We start from the raw sequence: 18,712 nt of genomic DNA, 5'->3' as shown, positions 1-18,712 counted from the left end.
CCAGCAGAAGTCTCAGCAGAAGAGTATATATGAGAGCACCCAGGAAAACCTAACAAAATGATTTATTCCAAGACTGTAAATGACCTTTGATCATTAATACTGTACCATATCCATAGTGTAATTAAATAAAACAGCAGTCTCCATGGACGCTGGAGAGACATTTGGTAAAATTAAACACCAATTCTGATCTTTTTCAGAACCTTTTAGAATAGTAGGTTGCGTTCTTGATTATGAGAATTTCTATATGAAACCAAAAGTGAACGCCATTCCTCAGGGTGACACTTTGGAGGTCTTCTCCAGAAATCAAATCAGGACCCAAATACCTGCCTTCCCTAAGCACAGCTGAACATGGTTCTGAAAGGTCTGGCCTAGGCAACAAGATGGAAAATTAAAATGAGGCGAGACTCTTGGAAGAGGGCAGACACAATAATCATTATTTTCAATGTCATTTAAAATCCCTAAGAATGAAACTACAATACTGAAATAGAAATGTATGTTTGGAGGAATCTTAAAAACATAGCAGATGCAATAAATTAGCAAACAGAATTACAAGGCTATCCAACTCATGCTGGATACGAAATACTAAACAGCCATAAGAAACAGGAATAATTGATTTGAAGAGGAACACAAATCACAACTCAGTTACAATAAAATACTTGACACCAAATGTTATCTCCTTTGATAAGGAAATACTGAATACTTATTTCTGAATAAATATTATGCTGAATATTATTATACTGAATAAATATACTGAATCTAGAAATACTGAATATTTTATATTCACTATTTATATATAAATTTATGTATGTATATATAGATTTTATATATAAATATATATAATAAATTATATATATATAATATATATAATATACATAATAAAATATATAATTTATTTGTATATAAATTTATTAGTTTATATAATTATTGTTTATTATATAAATTCATATATTTATATATTTTTATAAACTATTTTGTAAACTAGTTCAACCATTATGGAAAACAGTATGGCGATTCCTCAAGGATCTAGAACTAGATGTACCATATGACCCAGCCATCCCATTACTGGGTATATACCCAAAGGACTATAAATCATGCTGCTATAAAGACACATGCACACGTATGTTTATTGCAACACTATTCACAATAGCAAAGACTTGGTATCAACCCAAATGTCCATCAGTGACAGACTGGATTAAGAAAATGTGGCACATATACACCATGGAATACTATGCAGCCATAAAAAAGGATGAGTTTGTGTCCTTTGTAGGGACATGGATGCAGCTGGAAACCATCATTCTTAGCAAACTATCACAAGAACCGAAAACCAAACACTGCATGTTCTCACTCATAGGTGGGAACTGAACAATGAGATCACTTGGACTCGGGAAGGGGAACATCACACACCGGGGCCTATCATGGGGAGAGGGGAGGGGGGAGGGATTGCATTGGGAGTTATACCTGATGTAAATGACGAGTAGATGGGTGCTGATGAGGTGATGGGTGCAGCACACCAACATGGCACAAGTATACATATGTAACAAACCTGCACGTTATGCACATGTACCCTAGAACTTAAAGTATAATAATAATAATAAATTAAAAATATATATATAATTATATATATTATATAAATTCATATATTTATATATAAATATGTATTTATTTATATATAAATACTGAATATTTATAAAATATGTATAAATATTTACATTTATATTTATAAAATATTCAGTATTTCTAGATTAATTTTTAATTTTAAAGCGAATTGACAAAAATGCCGAGTTTTTTCAGAAGGGAAGGATGGAGGAAATCTTTTAATTGTGAATTTTATCTGGGTAAAATGATACATTTTGAAAAAGTATGGAAGAGGTGTTTGCTCTTTTGGATATTAAAAAACATTAGAAAGTTCCCATTGGAACATGCCTCACAATGGTAAGAGCCATCTATGACAAACCCACAGCCAACATCATACTGAACGGGCAAAAGCTGGAAGCATTCCCCTTGAGAACTGGAGCAAGACAAGGATGCTCACGCTCACCACTCCCATTCAACATAGTACTGGAAGTCCTAGCCGGAGCACTCAGGCAAGAGAAAGAAGGAAAAGGCATCCAGATATGAAATGAAGAAGTCAAAACTCTTCATGGACGATATGATTCTACACCTTGAAAACCCTGAAGACTCCACTAAAAGGCTCCTGGAACTAATAAACAGCTTCAACAAAATTTCAGGATACAAAATCAATGTATAAAAATCAGTAGCGCAGGGCACTGTGGCTCACACCTGTAATCCCAGCACTTTGGGAGGCGAGGCAAGGCAAGTGGATCACAATGTCAGGAGTTCAAGACCAGCATGACCAACATGGTGAAACCCTGTCTTTACTAAAGAATACAAAAATTAGCCAGGTGTAGCCGGGTGCAGTGGCTCACACCTGTAATCCAGCACTTTGGGAGGCCGAGGCGGGCGGATCAGAAGGTCAGGAGATTGAGACCATCCTGGCTAACACAGTGAAACTCCATCTCTACTAAAAATACAAAAAATTAGCTGGGCGTGGCGTCCCAGCTGCTCCGGAGGCTGAGGCAGGAGAATGGCGTGAACCTGGGAGGCGGAGTTTGCAGTGAGCTGAGATCGTGCCACTGCACTCCAGCCTGGGTGACAGTGAGACTCCATCTCAAAAAAAAAAAAAAAAAAAAAAAAAGGAAAACAAATCATTCTACCAAAAGACAGACACCATTATCCATAATAGCAGTGATGTGGAAATCAACCTAGGTTCCCATCAACAGTGGATTGAATGAAGAAAATGTGGTATATGTACACCATGGGAGACTACACAGCAATAAAAAAGAATGAAATCATATTGTTTACAGCCACATAGATGAAGCTGGAGGCCATCATCCTAAGTGATTTAACGTAAGAACGCAAAACCAAATACTGCATGTTCTCACTCATAAGTAGGAGCTAAACATCAGGTACTTACGAAGACAAAGTCGGCAACAATAGACACTGGCGACTACCAGGGCGGGGAGGGAGGGAGGGGAGGAAGGGTTGAAAAACTAACTGTTGGATACTATGCCCACAACCTGGATAAAATCATTCATACCCCGAATTTCAGCATCAAACAATATAACCAGGTAAGAAACTTGCATATGCACCTCCTGAATCAAAATAAATTTGAAAAAGGAAAAAGAGGCCGGGCGCGGTGGCTCAAGCCTGTAATCCCAGCACTTTGGGAGGCCGAGGCGGGTGGATCACGAGGTCAGGAGATCGAGACTATCCTGGCTAACATGGTGAAACCCCGTCTCTACTAAAAATACAAAAAACTAGCCGGGCGTGGTGGCGGGCGCCTGTAGTCTCAGCTACTTGGGAGGCTGAGGCGGGAGAATGGCGTGAACCCGGGAGGCGGAGCTTGCAGTGAGCCGAGATCACGCCACTGCACTCCAGCCTGGGAGACACAGCGAGACTCCGTCTCAAAAAAAAAAAAAAAAAAAAAAAAAAGAAAAAGGAAAAAGAAAAAATGAAAACAAGTTTCCTTTGGCAGTGTATTATATGTAACATAATCCCTGTAATGTAAACAAAATGTACGTGCTTGTATGAATATACGTGGCATATGCATAAAAATTTCCACAAAGAATCACAAGATATTCTCTGTTGCATTTACCTGAATTAAGAAGGGCTGGGGCTGGAGGAAGTGTTGGGGGACTACCACTATGACTGAGAACCTTCCTGTAGTGTGGCAGACGTGTGGCTCTGCATTTACCACTTTCAAAAAATGTGCAACGCGGTCAGGTGCAGTGGCTTATGCCTGTAATCCCACCACTTTGGGAGGCCAAGGTGAGAGGATGACTTGAGGCCAGGAGTTTGAGACCAGCCTGGGCAACATAGCAAGATCAGATCTCTACAAATTACATAATAAAGGTGCAATGCAGTTCAGCAGCATGGAGTAATTGTTGACATTTTTTGTTTGTTTTCTTCCCTTTTTATACTTCATTTAAAAAAACATGCGGTGTAGTTATAGGAAAGGAAGAAAACGGGTGGAAAGTGATCCTTGTCCAGATAAGTATTTGACAAGTGGTCAAAGAGGAGCCAAAAGCAGTAAACAATAGGAGAATCATTTCTTAAACAGGTGAGGAGGAAGGAGACAATGACTCAGAATAATTCAGAGTTCCTCCCTTCACGCAGCATTGCAAAAGAAATGGCACCTACATTCCACTGGTGAATGCTACAAACCAAATCGTTCTTTAAAAGTCCATAAGAAATTAGATAGGATCATCTTATCTTGAAGGAAAGAACTTTCGAAGCAAAAAGAAAATGTGTGTCCAGATTTCACACCTACTCAATGTCATATCAAAACTGGTGAATCCAAGTGAATAACTGGATGTATGTGTTTGTGTAATACAAAAGCACTTCTACGCACTGACTGAGAAATCCTACTTCCTCCCAGAAGCCTCCTTACATACTTGATCAGAAATCTGGACCAAGATTTACTATGAAGTATGTGCAGTGTAGTGAGAATTTTGAAGTACATTTAAAACTTCTGCAGTTTCAAGCAGGGGCTCCCTGAGTTCTGTTAGGAGCACACGATGGAGACTGTGCAGCCTTAGTCAGTCATCAACGAACCCTGTGACACCCACTGTATGCCTGTGGAGATCCAGACTCTGGGGACAAGGAATAAGAAGCAGATGTCGGCCGGGCGCGGTGGCTCAAGCCTGTAATCCCAGCACTTTGGGAGGCCGAGACGGGCGGATCACTAGGTCAGGAGATCGAGACCATCCTGGCTAACACGGTGAAACCCCGTCTCTACTAAAAAATACAAAAAACTAGCCGGGCGAGGTGGCGGGCGCCTGTAGTCCCAGCTACTCAGGAGGCTGAGACAGGAGAATGGCCCGAACCCGGGAGGCGGAGCTTGCAGTGAGCTGAGATCCGGCCACTGCACTCCAGCCTGGGCGACAGAGCGAGACTCCGTCTCAAAAAAAAAAAAAAAAAAAAAAAAAAAGAAGCAGATGTCCTGCAGACTGGCACAGTCACCACCTCAGTGCAGCTGCTCCGTCCCCTGCAGTCCCCTGTCTCCCAAAGGCTTCATGTCCCCTTGGGCCAGGAGAGCGGAGGCACTGCCATCTCCCACTGTCCTCAAAGTCCTGTGCAGGCAGCAGGCCAGGCATGGCACAGTCCCTCCTCAACTCACCAGCAGACGCTGTGCCTCCTCTGGCGACTGTACAGTCACACCTGTTGGCTCTGCCGACTCCTGACCTTTGATTTCCTGCTCAGAGACCTGGGTGGGCTGCAAGAATCTGGTACTCAGGCTCTCGTTGCGGGCATTGTCCTCCGTCCCAGGAACTCGTGAAGGACGTGAACGCCGGAAAAAGACCTTGGGAAGGCAAACAGCCCACTCCAGTCCACACCCAGGGCTCAGCTTCAAGGTCCCCAGTTGGCAGCTGGACCTGCCATCCCCAATCCCTTCCAATGAGGTCACCCCAGGCAGCTGAGGCTCAGCACATCCAGCATCCACTGCGGAGGTGGGTCAGGTGGGCACCCCATCCCCACGGGGTCAGCTGTGGAGTGAGGGTGTCACCCAGGCTGCAGGAAGGACGGGGCTGCAGCACGGCCCGCCAGTCTGTGTGCTGCTCAAAATGGCCATGTGTCCCCCACAGTCAGCCCAGATACCCCAGGCCACGTCAGAGAGTCAGGGCAGCTACGAGGACAAGGAATTGTGTCCATCCGGGCTCGCCAGTGGACGGGAAGCAGTTCCTGAACCCAGGAAGCCCCCAGTTTCTGAAGAAACCAACTTACTCTGTGCACACGTTCGGGGTCCCCTCCACCACCTGCAAGAGAAGGAGTCTCCTTAGCAGGCAGGGAGGGGCCCACACAGCACCTCCCTCCCAGAGGACAGCGGGGCACAGGGGTAGGCTGGGGGCAGGGACACTGGACAAGGAGCCCTGGGGCTGGGAACAGGAATAGGGCCTTGCAATTCGGGGACACCCTGAGGAAGGGGGATGAGAAGGGGAACTAGAGTAAAAACCAACACGTGGAAAATCTCTATGTTCTGCTCTGACCAAGGCTGAATAAATCCCAGAACCACTTCTCATCCTGACCCTTGTCACCCAGTTGAGGAGCCGACCGCCCCCTGCCTGGCTGGGCCTGAAGGTGGGAGGAACTGGCCCTGCCCTCCTACACTTGGCTGGGAGATGAGGGGACCCCCAGCCCCGAGAGAGGCAATGAGACCAGGGTCCTGGGGGATACACGGGATGTGGGGATGGGGCGATCACAAGGAGGAAGATTGAGCCAGGCTTGAGACACTTGGACCAGGGGCAGGGATGGGGATTACTGTCTGTGGGAACAGAGTGGGAGGGGGCAGGGCAGACAGTGTCCAGCGCCCCCACCCTCAGCCAGCACCTACCTGAGCAGATGCCTTTCAGTGAAGAAATGAGTTTCTTCCGACGTAAAATGCAAACAAACGCAGCCGCAAACAGAATGATGAAGACTGTAACGACGCCGGCTATGAGACCGTAAAGGTCAGGAGTCCCCAGGCTGGTGGGCACTGTGTCTTCCGCCGCGGGGGTTTTCCCAGTGGAACTGGCAGCTGATGCACTGCAGTTGATGTCACTCCAGGGCGTACAATCACTGACCTTGATCATCCCTCTGGGACACCTGGGTACACACAGGGATGGAGACGGGGACTCCTGATGGAAAGCTGGCCAGGTGAGATGAAAGAGGAGCCACCCTCCCTGCCTAATGTCCTTGAGAAGATGTCAGAGGAGGACAGGTTCCTTGTGTCAGCAGAGGGTCCCCCTATGCTCCCTTCTTGAGGCTGGGGAAGGGTCTGAGCATGCGCACTTCAGCCCCTCGGCCTCCCTGCTCTGGGATCAGAGCTGCAGCTCCAGGAGCCTTCTGTGCTGGGCACACACGGAGCTTCCCTGGGCTGCAGGGGAGGCTGCCTTAGGAGGAGCCACACTCCAGGGGAAGATCACAAGCCCCCGTGGCCACAAGCTGAACCCCTTCCTCCAGTTAACCCACAGTACGAGTGAGCCCTCACCCCACCCTGTCTGCTGCTGGGTGCTCCCAATCACAGCAAACAGTGGAGGGCCAGAGAAGAGCAAGTTGCTCTTTGCCCCTAAAACCCAAATAGGAAAAAGAAGGACTTATTGAGAAGTCAGGGGCCAGGAGTGAGGCCGGCGGGGTGGGCTCAGGTCCTCATGGGAACTTAAGGGAGCTCCACCCACAGCCTCATTATGATTTTTGTGAGCTACAGGCACTTTTTCCTTTATGGGTCTCCACCTGCATAAAAAATATTTAAAATTACATTTTTTTTAAACCAATTTGGAATAAGGACAAATACAAGCCAGGCTGGATTCAAGTGTGTTCTTCTGATTTCAAAAGTAAATCACATTTCCTAGGTCCCCTGAAAAGTTTCAAGGGACCTAGAAAGTCACCTCCTGTGCCCAGTGAACAATTCAGCCTGGCCAAAGGGACTCGTGTTAGGGAGGGTATGGGAAGGGACTGCCGCAGGGGGTAGGGGTGGGGACAGGCAGATGGACCAGGAGGGGCCACCGCAGGCTCAGGAAATCCCATAGGCTCAGGGACGCCTCATGGGGTCAGGGGTGAGACAGAGGTACTCGGTGACTCAGGTCTTTTCAGGTTCTTGAAAGCTGTCGGGAGCCCCTGGCTGCTGTCTCACCCTGTGCTGCACTTCCGGCACATCTCAGGGGAGTTTGCATCCTGGAAGCTTCCTTTTTCACACTGACACACAGTGTCTCTGGTCGTGGTGCAGGAGCTTGTATTTGTTTGACCTGACAACAGAGCATAAGGTTTTGGGAATGTGTTTCCCTGACATGTCAGTCCACCCTTCCTCACCACCCCATCCCCTCCCACTCAGCTCAACTCAGTTCACCAAGGAGTTCTGAGGGCCGGTTTCTGCACCAGCATACTCGGGACTCATACAGGACACCCACCCTGTACATAAGGACCAATACAAAAGGACCGTGATTATTTATTACATCAGATCAGGAGAAAAGCATTGTTTAGATGGCAAGGTCAGTAGCAAGGGAGGCGCAAGGGCATCACCTGAGAGACTCTGCAAGGAGAGCAGCCCTTGGGGGACTTCCCAAAAGCCCCGTCCTTGACTGGGAGGAGGAAGGGGCCTGAGAACCTGAAGGCTGAGTGAAGCCGAGCACCTGCCAGGAGTACAGAGCCCGGGAGGAAACAGCCTGCTCCCGGAGCAGACCCGTGCCACCACTGGAACCCAGCCCTGTCCACTGGGCCAGGCCTCCTCTGTGCTGTAATGACGCCCCCACCCCCTTGCAGGCAATAGTTCAGAGGAGTTCCCAGCCAGTTGCCAGGCATTATAGAAAAGATTTTGGTTGGGCACAGTGGCTCACGCCTGTAATCACAGCACTCTGGGAGGCTGAGGTGGGTGGATCACCTGGGTCAGGAGTTCGAGACTAGCCTGGTCAACATGGAGAAACCCTGTCTCCACTAAAAATACAAAAAACTGGCCTGGCATGGTGGCTTACATCTGTAATCCCAGCACTTTGGGAGGCTGAGGCGGGCAGATCACGAGGTCAGGAGATCAAGACCATCCTGGCTAACACAGTGAAACCTCGTCTCTACTAAAAATACAAAAAAAATTAGCCGGATGTGGTGGCGGACGCCTGTAGTCCCAGCTACTCAGGAGCTTGAGGCAGGAGAATGGTGTGAACTCAGGAGGCGGAGCTTGCAGTGAGCCCTGATGGCGCCACTGCACTCCAGCCTGGGCAACAGAGCGAGACACAGTCTCAAAACAAACAAACAAACAAAATCAGCCAGGTGTGGTGGCGCATGCCTGTAATCCCAGCAACTCAGGAAGCTGAGGTAGGAGAATCGCTTGAACCTGGGAGGCGGAGGTTGCAGTGAGCCAAGATCATGCCATTGCCTCAAGCCTCGGCAACAAGAGCGAAACTCTGTCTAAAAAAAAAAAAAGAAATCTCTTTTTTTTTTTTTTTGTCTAATCAACCAGTCATAATCATGGAACGGGGCATGATGAAGACCAAGTTGGGCTAGAACTTGGTTCCCCGACTCACATCAGCTACAGCTCCCACCCACCTCATCACTACACACTCCACCTCTGGGCAAGGGGTTCACACATTCTGTACCTGATTTACAAACTGTACATAGAAGGCAAGAAGGCAAATTGTTGGAAGCAATGGTGTAATCCAGACCCTCTGTGCATGGGTTACAGGCTCCAGTATGTTCTGATCTATGAGATCCTGGGAAAGGAGAGAAAAGACAATGAATGAGTCACCACAGAATTCCCAGAGGCTGGCAGTGGCTGGAAAACTTCTCTTTTGGCCCTCAGTGGAATCCAGACGGAGAAATCCACTCTTCCAGGCTTGGTCTTGTCATCAGTTCTGCATCTATTACATACCTTGGACTGTCACTGCTGACAGAAATATAATACAAACCACACGCAAAATTCAAATTCTATGACAGCCGTATTAAAATAGTAAAAACAAAGGTCAAGTTAATTTTAACAATCTACTTTTGAACCTAAAATATCCAAAACACTGCATTTCAATATGTAATCAATATAAATATTTGAAATATTTTATCTTTTTTTGGCAGGGCGTGGTGGCTCACGCCTGTAATCCCAGCATGTTGGGAGGCCGAGGTGGGCGGATCATGAGGTCAGAAGATCGAGACCATCCTGGCCAACACGGTGAAACCCCGTCTCTACTAAAAATACAAAAAATTAGCCAGGTGGCGCCTGTAGTCTCAGCTATTTAGGAGGCTGAGGCAGGAGAACGGCGTGAACCCGGCAGGCAGAGCTTGCAGTGAGCCGAGATCGCACCCTTGCACTCCAGCCTGGGCAACAGAGCGAGACTCCATCTCTCAAAAAAAGAAAAATAGGCCGGGCGCGGTGGCTCAAGCCTGTAATCCCAGCACTTTGGGAGGCCGAGACAGGCGGATCACGAGGTCAGGAGATCGAGACTATCCTGGCTAACACGGTGAAACTCCGTCTCTACTAAAAAATACAAAAAACTAGCCGGGCGAAGTGGCGGGCGCCTGTGGTCCCAGCTACTCGGGAGGCTGAGGCAGGAGAATGGCGTGAACCCAGGAGGCGGAGCTTGCAGTGAGCTGAGATCCGGCCACCGCACTCCAGCCTGGGGGACAGAGCCAGACTCAGTCTCTCGAAAAAAAAAAAGGGAATATTTTATTTATTTATTTTTGGAGACAAAGTTTCACTCTTGTTCACCCAGGTTGGAGTGCAGAGGCGCGATCTCGGCTGACTGCAACCTCCACCTCCCAGGTTCAAGCGATTTTCCTGCCTCAGCCTCCCGAGTAGATGGGATTACAGGCACCTACCACCATACCCGGCTAATTTTTTGTATTCTTAGTAGACATGGTGTTTCACCATATTGGCCAGGCTGGTCTCAGACTCCTGACCTCAGGTGATTCACCCTCCTCGGCCTCCCAAAGTGCTGGGATTACAGGCGTGAGCCACCACGTCATGCCCAGTCTACTTTTTTTTAAAAAAAAACAATAAAATAAAATAACAAAATAAAATCCAACCTCGTCTACATGTGATCTGCCCATGCTGGTCCACCTGACCTATTTGCTGTCCACTCACTATGGTGGCCCTGTCTTTGCTCAGTATCCCCCAGCCCCTGCACCCTGCGGCTCTCATTCCTAGGCAGGCTGCTCAGGAGCACTATTTCTGGCTCTCTGCACAACTATCGCTGTCCAACTTTGGATACTGGCCAAAATCACCATCCTCGAGAGGCCCCACCAACCTCGTCTCCGTCTCACTCATCACTTAATTATTCTTCATGGTTCCGATCAGGAATTTCTGACTGTTATTTTGATCTGTGTATCTTAACACTATCCCAGAGAAAAGGTTCCATGAGGGCAGGGCCTCTTATAATTATCCCCATTAGCATGGTGCCTGACTGACAGAAATCATCCAACGTATCCCTATGGAATAAAGAACCATGAAGTGTAGGAAACAGAAGTCTGGAAGCACGTACAGATAAGGGCATGATAAGCTAAGATATCAGTCTTAGCTTGTGCCTTCAGGCTACCACTACAGACCCAGGATCCTGACCCAACTCCACAGATTTAGCTTCCAGGTCTGCCCTAGTCCTGGTCAGTCCCCATGAACTCAGGCTCCAGGTCCTTCCCTGTGGACCCAAGGATGAGGCCCATCACAGCACCTGGCTGACATCTGCAGACCCAAGTACAAGGCCTACTCCAGTGCCAGTTCAGCCCCCATGGAGCCAGGCCTCAGGTCACCTCTCTGGATACAGGCTCTGACCACCCTTGAACCACACCACATGGCCTGCCCAGAATCTGTGTACAGGCTGATTGGTGAAGGGCGTTCCCTGACAAAGCCAGTCTGTAAATACTGGAATAAGTCCCTGCTTCTTCAAAGAGCACATTCCCACACATTGCCTCAGGCTCATGAGCAATCAGGGAATCATGACAGCACCAAGGAAACAAAATGAAGCACAAGTAACCAACCCGAAACAAACAGACATTTACAACGGCCTGACAAAGAATTGAAAACACTCATCTTAAAGAAGCTCAGTCAGCTACTAGAGAATACAGATAGACAACTAAGTCATGTCAGAAAAACAATACATGAACAAAATGAGTGGTTTAATATATACAGACAACATAAAGAACCAAGCAGAAATTCTAAAATTAAACAACACAATATCTGAACTAAAAAATTCCAGAGAATGTCAACAGCAGAGTTGACTAATTGGAAGAAAGACTCAGTGAGCTTGAAAACAGATTGTTTGAAATTACCAAGTCACAGAAAGAAAAAAAAAAATAAAAGAATGAAAAAGAGGGAAGAAAGCCAACAGTACCAACGGTTACCGTGAATAAAAACAATACATGCATTATGGTAGTCCAAGGAGCATCAGAGAAAGTGAAAGGAACAGAACGTGTAATTAAAGAAATAATTAAAGGAAATGTCCCAAATCAGGATGGAAATGGATATCCACATTCATGAAGCCCAAAAAACCCCAAACAGATTAAACATGAAGAGATCTTCACCAAGACATATCTTAAACAAATTCCAAAAATCAAAGGCAAATAGAATTTTGAAACCAGCAAGAGAAAAGCAATGTACACAAAGGAAACCTCATACAACTATTGAAGGCTTCTCAGCAGAAAACCCACAGGCCAGGAGAGAGTAGAATTACACAAAGTATAGAAAGGAAAAAACCCTTGCCAACCAAGAATACTGTACCTGGCAAGCCTGTCCTTTAGAAATGAAGAGCAGTAAAGGCTTTACCAGACAAACAAACAAACAAACAAACAAAAAAACCATTGGAGTTCATCTTTAGCATTTCTTGCCTTACACGAAATACATAAATTCTTGCCTTACAAGAAATGCTGTAGAGAGCTATTCAATCTGAAAGAACAGAACACTAACTGGATACACCAAACTATGTGAAAATATGAAACTAGAAAATATGAAATTCAGAATATTCTAATACAATCATAATAGTGTACAAATTACTTGTATCATTAGTATAAAAGTTAAAAGACAAAAGTATTTTTTAAAATGATAGTTAATACAATTTGTTAAGGAATATACAACATAAAAAGATGTAAATAATGACATCAAAAACATAAGACAGGGAAAGAAAAAGTGTCAAGTTTTTTTATGAGACCAAAGATAAATTGTTATCAGTAAAAAATAAACTTAGACATGAACTCAACTTACAAATTCAACAGTGTTTTTATACACTAACAAGAAACTATCTGAAAAATCCCATTTATAATAGCCACAAAAAATGCTTAGGAATAAATTCAACCAAGGTGGTAGCTGTATTTTTTTCTAATTTGGTCTTGAGGTTTCTCTCTGTAGAGTGGCTATAAATTCTAGCCTTACCTTGGAGGGGGGATCCAGGAGATTTCATCACGGATGTTCACAGAAAACTTATTTATCCTGGTGGACCGTCTAATGCCTATTTAGGTGTTCATCTTGTGGGTGTCCCTTCCACAAGACAATTACTTTTACTAGCAGAAGACCTTATGGTTCTTGTCTGACCTAAGTCCAGTTTTAAGTTATCTCTACTCTTTAGGAGATAGCGACTCTTTAAGAGAGCCAAGATGGAGAAAGATGTTAGGTTCAGATGTGTCAGTTAGGGAAAACACAGAGGAAGCAACACAACAAAACACAGGAAACACAGAAGTGCTATATTACTTACAGACTCCAGAGAAGAGGATAGCACACTTTGCAGCACTTATGGGAAGTGGGGAGCCATCCAGTCCAAGGACACAACCCGGTGTGTGGGAAGCAAGAGACAGAGAAAGAGGACCCATGGGACTACACCTTTATAAAGATCCATGGGCATTATACCCTAGGCTTTCCACAGGGATTGTGGAAGACAACACCTGCAAAGAAGGTTCACACTGCTCTGGTGTGAACCACTGGGTTTTATTGTAGTCAGCTGCTGTGGGATGTGTTGGATTTGGGGTCAGGGAGATGAAGAACAAATGTGCTAGATCAAAAACAATTGAAGAGGGAAAGGAATTATTAATTGGGCAAAAGATGCTGTGGTATGATTGGGTTTTAAACAACTTATATGGGGCCTAAAAATGGATGTCAAGGCAGCAACTCTTTTAAATAAATTTATGACAGAGGTGAAAGATCTGAAAACATTGATGAAAGACATGGAAAGTAACAAAAATAAACGGAAAGACAGTACACATTCATGGATTAGAAAACTCAATATTGCTTAATTGTCCATATGACCCAAAGTGACCTACAGATTTAATGCAATGCCTATTAAAATTCCAATGACTTTTTTTACCAAAATAGAGGAAAACAATTCTAAAATGTGTACGGGACCACAAAAGACCTCAAATAGCCAAAGTGATCTTAAGCAAAACAAACAAAAAGAACAAAGATGGAGGCATCATACTGATTTTAAAATATATTACAAAGGTATAGTAATCAAAACTGAATAGTAATGGCATAAACGAAGATAAAACTGATGGAATGAAATAGTGAACCCAGACATAAATCAATGTATTTACAGTCAACTGATTGTGACAAAGATACCTAGAACACAAAATGGGGAAAGGACAGCCTCTTCAATAAATGGTGTTGAAGAAAGTAGATATTGACATGTAGAAGAATGAAATAAGATCCTTATCTCACATCATATGTAAAAATCAACTCAACATGGACTAAAGATTAAACATAAGCCCTGAAATTGTAAAACTACTACAAGAAAACATAGGGGAAAATCTTCACAACGTTGGTGTGGGCAATGATTTCTTGGCTATGACCCCAAACACACAGGCAACAAAAGCAAAAATAGACAGATGAGATTATATCAGACTAGAAAGGTTTTGCACAACAAAGGAAACAATGAACAGAGTGAAGAGACAACCTACAGGATGAGAGATGGATATCCAAAAGATCCAAGATTTTGGTTAATATCCAAAATACACAGAACTCAAGCATCTCAATAGCATGCAATCAAATCATCCAATTAAAATGGATGCGTGGGCAAGGGACCTGAATAGACACTTCTCAAAAGAAGACACAGATGTGGCCAACAGGTATATGAAAAAAATGCTCAACATCACTAATCAGGGAAATGCAAATCAAAACCACAATGAAATATCACTTTACACCTATAAAAATGGCTATTATCCAAAAGACAAAAGATAACAAGTGTTGATGACGATGGGGAGAAAAAGGAACGCTGGTACACTGTTGGTGGGAATGGAAATTAGTACATCCATTGTGGAAAACAGTATGGAGGTTCCTCAAAAAACAAAACATAGAACAACTATATGATCTAGTAATGCCACTATTCGGGCGTACATCCAAAGGAAATGACATCAGTATGTTGAAGAGGTATCTTCCCTCCCATGTGCACTGGAGCATTATTTACAATGGTCAAGATATTTAATCAACCTAAGTGTCCATCAATGATGAAAAGGTACAGAAAATGTAGTACACAGACACAATGGAATACTATTCAACTTTAACAAAGAAGGAAATTCTGTGATTTCTGACAGCATAGATGAACCTGGAGATACTATGCTAAGTGAAATAAGCCAGGCACAGAAAGACAAACACCTTATGATCTCACATATGTGGAATCTTAAAAGTTAATCTCATAGAGGTAGAGAGTAGAATGGTGATTACCAGGGTTGCATTTGGATGGTGGGTTGGAGATCTGTTGGTCAAAGGACACAAAATTTCAGTGAGATAGGGGGAAATAAATTCAAGAGATGTATTGTGTGACATGTTGACTACAGTTACTAAAACGATGTGTCGTACAGTCCTGCCTTCTATTCACAGGAAATATATTCCATGGAACAAAGTCTGCACTTACTCAAGTTCCTGATATAAATTGGGATAGTATTGCATATACCCCAGGCACATACGCTTTAAATCATTTCAAGGTTCCTTGTAATACCTAATGCAATAGACATGCTATGTAAATAAGTGCTATACTGCATTTCTTTTTATCTACTTTTATTGTCGTGTTATCATTTCCATTATTTTTTCCACATATTTTTGATCTGCGTTGGTTGCAGCCACGAATGCGAAACCCACAGATGAGGATGGCTACAGAACCCACAGATGAGGAGGGCAAAGAGGGCTTATCCCAGGGCTCTGTATCCGTACAGCTGAAAATTGCTGAGTAGATTTTTAAGTGTTCTTACCACAAATACACGATAAGTATGTGAATTAGCTTGATTTAGCCATTCCACAATGCATACTTCAAAACATCATGGTGTACACCATAAATATATACAATGTTTATCTGTCAATTAAAAATAAACTGATTTTTAAAAATAAGAGTGCACCTGCTGGACACTCCGCCTCAAGGCTGCGCCTCTGTTGCTGTGAGGCCACTGGCGGCGGGGGAACTTCATCCTTCCGGGAGATGGTGGCAGAGTCAACTTGGACCTGTGGGGACAAGGCAGAGATGGGCATGAGTGGTTTCCAGACCTTACCTCTCCCAGGATCCGTCTCATATTCCCTTCACCCCAAGTGACAAAACTCATCAGAGCTTGGGCTTCTTTCCAGCTCCAAACTTTCATTCTTCTGCATCCGTGTTTGTTCCTTGGCCTGCTAGGGCAGCTATTTTCTATAAAGAAAAACACATCTGTGTCCTTTTCTTATATTATAACATAAAATATCTTTATCTCAGAAAATGTGAGCAGAAGAGTTATTTTTATTTTTTATTTTTTTGATAGAGTCTTGCTATGTTGCCCAGGCTAGAATGCAGTGGCTAGTCACAGGTGTGATCATAGTCCACTACAGCCTGGAACTTCTGGCCTCAAGTGATCCTCCTGCCTCAGTCTCCCAAGTAATGTGGATAACAGGAACACACCACTGTGGTTGGCAAGAAAAGATTTTATAAGAATATAAAAGGCCGGGTGCGGTGGTTCACGCCTGTAATCACAGCACTTTGGGAGGCTGTGGGGGGCGGATCGCGAGGTCAGGAGATCAAGACCATCCTAGCTAACACAGTGAAACCCCATCTCTATTAAAAATACAAAAGATTAGCCGGATGTGGTGGCGGGTGCCTGTAGTCCCAGCTACTTGGGATGCCTCAGCATCCTCCAGAATCTAGGAGGCGGAGGTTGCTCTGAGCCCAGATCACGCCACTGCACTCTAGCCTGGGCAACAGAGCGAGACTCCGTCTCAAAAACAAACAGAATACAAAAAACACATATGATCCCTTCAAGCCGAAATAGCATCTAATATATTTAGTTTGACCAAGTGTTTAATTGACCTAGTGGGTGAATTCTGTCTCTCTCTCTCTCTGCCACACACACACACACACACACACACACACACACACACACACACACAGATACACAGTTTTATAAATGAGGGTTATAATATAACCTTAAAGAAAGTCAGGATATAGCATCAAACATTAAGTAATTTCTACTTTACAAGGGACTTTGACAAGCTGTTCCCAGTAAATATCAAAGAGTTACAGAAAAAGATGAAACAGCAATTCAGGGATTCTGGCCATGATCTGTGTGTTATAAATGACAACAAGAAGACAACTGGAGAATCAGAACAGAGTCTGCTTATTAGATAGTGGTAACGTGTTGATGTTAATTTCCTTGCTTTTAGAAAGTATACACTAAATAATTCAATAATAGCTTTCATCATGCCAACCGCTATTTTTCAATTTTTTGTGTATAGTTTTTGTAACTTTTAAGTTGGGAGTGTTTTAAAGTGCAAAATTAATTTAATTGTAGACTTACATTTAATTAAATTTAATATAATCTTACTCCTGAGTAAAAACAAAGTGGTTACAATAAAAGCTACTTATGCTGGGCTCTGTTCAACTGCCTGGAACTAAACAAGACAAAATGTAGCTTTCTTCCACATCAAAGCCTGTCTAGTAGTTGGGGACGGCGAAGCTAAGGCTTGTTTCCCAAATCCTTCCTTCTCGGGCTGCGGTCCCTCTAGGTTCAGGCGATGTCTCTGTCTCCGTTCTCTGCTCTCACACTCTTACTCCTTCTGAAGACCAACTTTGCATTTTGTCAATTCTTTTTTTTTTGGAGACAGGGTCTCCCTCTGTCATCCAGGTTGGAGTGCAGTCTCTGCTCACTACAGCCTCTGCCTCCCAGGCTCAAGTGGTCCTTCGACCGCAGTCCCCAGGTGACAGGGACCACAGACAGGAGTGTGCCCCAACGCCTGGCGAATATTTGTGTATTTTGTACAGCTGGGGTTTCACCACGTTGCCCAGGCTGGTCCAACTCCTGAGCTCAAGCGTTCTGCCTGCCTGGGCCTCCCAAAATACTGGGATTACAGGCGCAAGCCACCACACACGGTCCGTTTTGTCAGTTCTTTTTGTGGTCTGTATTCTATTTCCTTGATTTATGTTCCTCCTTGTTACTTTGTTTGGTTTAAATTTATGCTTATATTTTATGATTGATTAATGTAGATCTGCAGGCCATACATTTCACATTTTTGACAGCTTTAATGAGACACAATTCACATAATTAGTAATTATGATGATTCATATAATTCACCCATTTAATGTCTACATTTCAGTAGTTTTTAATATACTCATAGCTATGCAATCATCGCTATAATCAATCTTAGAATATTTTTATCACTCCACAAAGGAACTGCATACCCTTCGATAGTAACTCCCCATCTCCCCAACTCCCAATTCTTTAGTAGAAACATTGAAAGCTGTATTATTTCACCCCGAGCACTGTTAGCCATTTCCCACCAGTTTTGAAGTTATATTGTTATTATTATTTATTTTGTAACATTTTACCTTCCCTTTTGATTTCTTCTCTGAACCACAGATTTTTTAGAAGTGTATTTTCAATAACCAAATTTTAGAATTCTCTACGGACTGTTACTGATTTCCAGTTTCGTTTCATTAAGTGTAGAGATCGTATCGTGTGTTTTATAGCCCAGAACCCGGTTTATCTTGGTGAACGTATCATGAGCATAGAAAGGAATGAGTGTTCAGTGGATGTTCCACTCTTGCTCTTTAAATGTCAGTTAAATCAAGGTGGTTCACAGTGTGCAGGTCGCTTGCCTCTTTACTGGCGTTTTTATCTGATCGTGCTACCAAGTGCAGAGAAACAGCTGATCTAATCTCCTTTTCATTCTATTTTTGTGTTATGTGTTTTGAAGCTGTATTACTAGGCATATACAATTTGTGATTATTATTACACTCCTTGAAGAATTAACCTTTTTAACTACAAAAGG

At 43.9% G+C, this 18,712-nt stretch overlaps 3 protein-coding genes across 3 annotated transcripts in view; 2 read left to right on the top strand and 1 right to left on the bottom strand.

The window, feature by feature from the left end:
* The window catches only part of R3HCC1 (R3H domain and coiled-coil containing 1), a 222,898-nt gene that overhangs the window by 78,405 nt on the left and 125,781 nt on the right, over positions 1-18,712 (top strand). The window lies entirely within an intron of this gene.
* LOC126961287 (60S ribosomal protein L34-like) overlaps positions 1-18,712 on the top strand; it is a 563,491-nt gene that overhangs the window by 519,713 nt on the left and 25,066 nt on the right. The gene's annotated exons all lie outside the window — the stretch shown is intronic.
* Positions 1-18,712, bottom strand: part of LOC126961275 (tumor necrosis factor receptor superfamily member 10D-like) — a 29,672-nt gene that overhangs the window by 2,992 nt on the left and 7,968 nt on the right. Inside the window, 6 exon segments of the mRNA XM_050801450.1 lie at positions 5,180-5,362; positions 5,785-5,816; positions 6,392-6,642; positions 7,670-7,781; positions 9,123-9,236; positions 15,820-15,922. Coding sequence (XP_050657407.1) covers positions 5,180-5,362; positions 5,785-5,816; positions 6,392-6,642; positions 7,670-7,781; positions 9,123-9,236; positions 15,820-15,922 — 795 coding nt within the window.

This window comes from Macaca thibetana, chromosome 8 (genome assembly GCF_024542745.1).
Source record: "Macaca thibetana thibetana isolate TM-01 chromosome 8, ASM2454274v1, whole genome shotgun sequence".
In the NCBI taxonomy this organism is placed as follows: Eukaryota; Metazoa; Chordata; class Mammalia; order Primates; family Cercopithecidae; genus Macaca; species Macaca thibetana.
The sequence above is the reverse complement of the archived record's forward strand: the minus strand, read 5'-3'. Positions and strand labels throughout refer to the sequence as shown.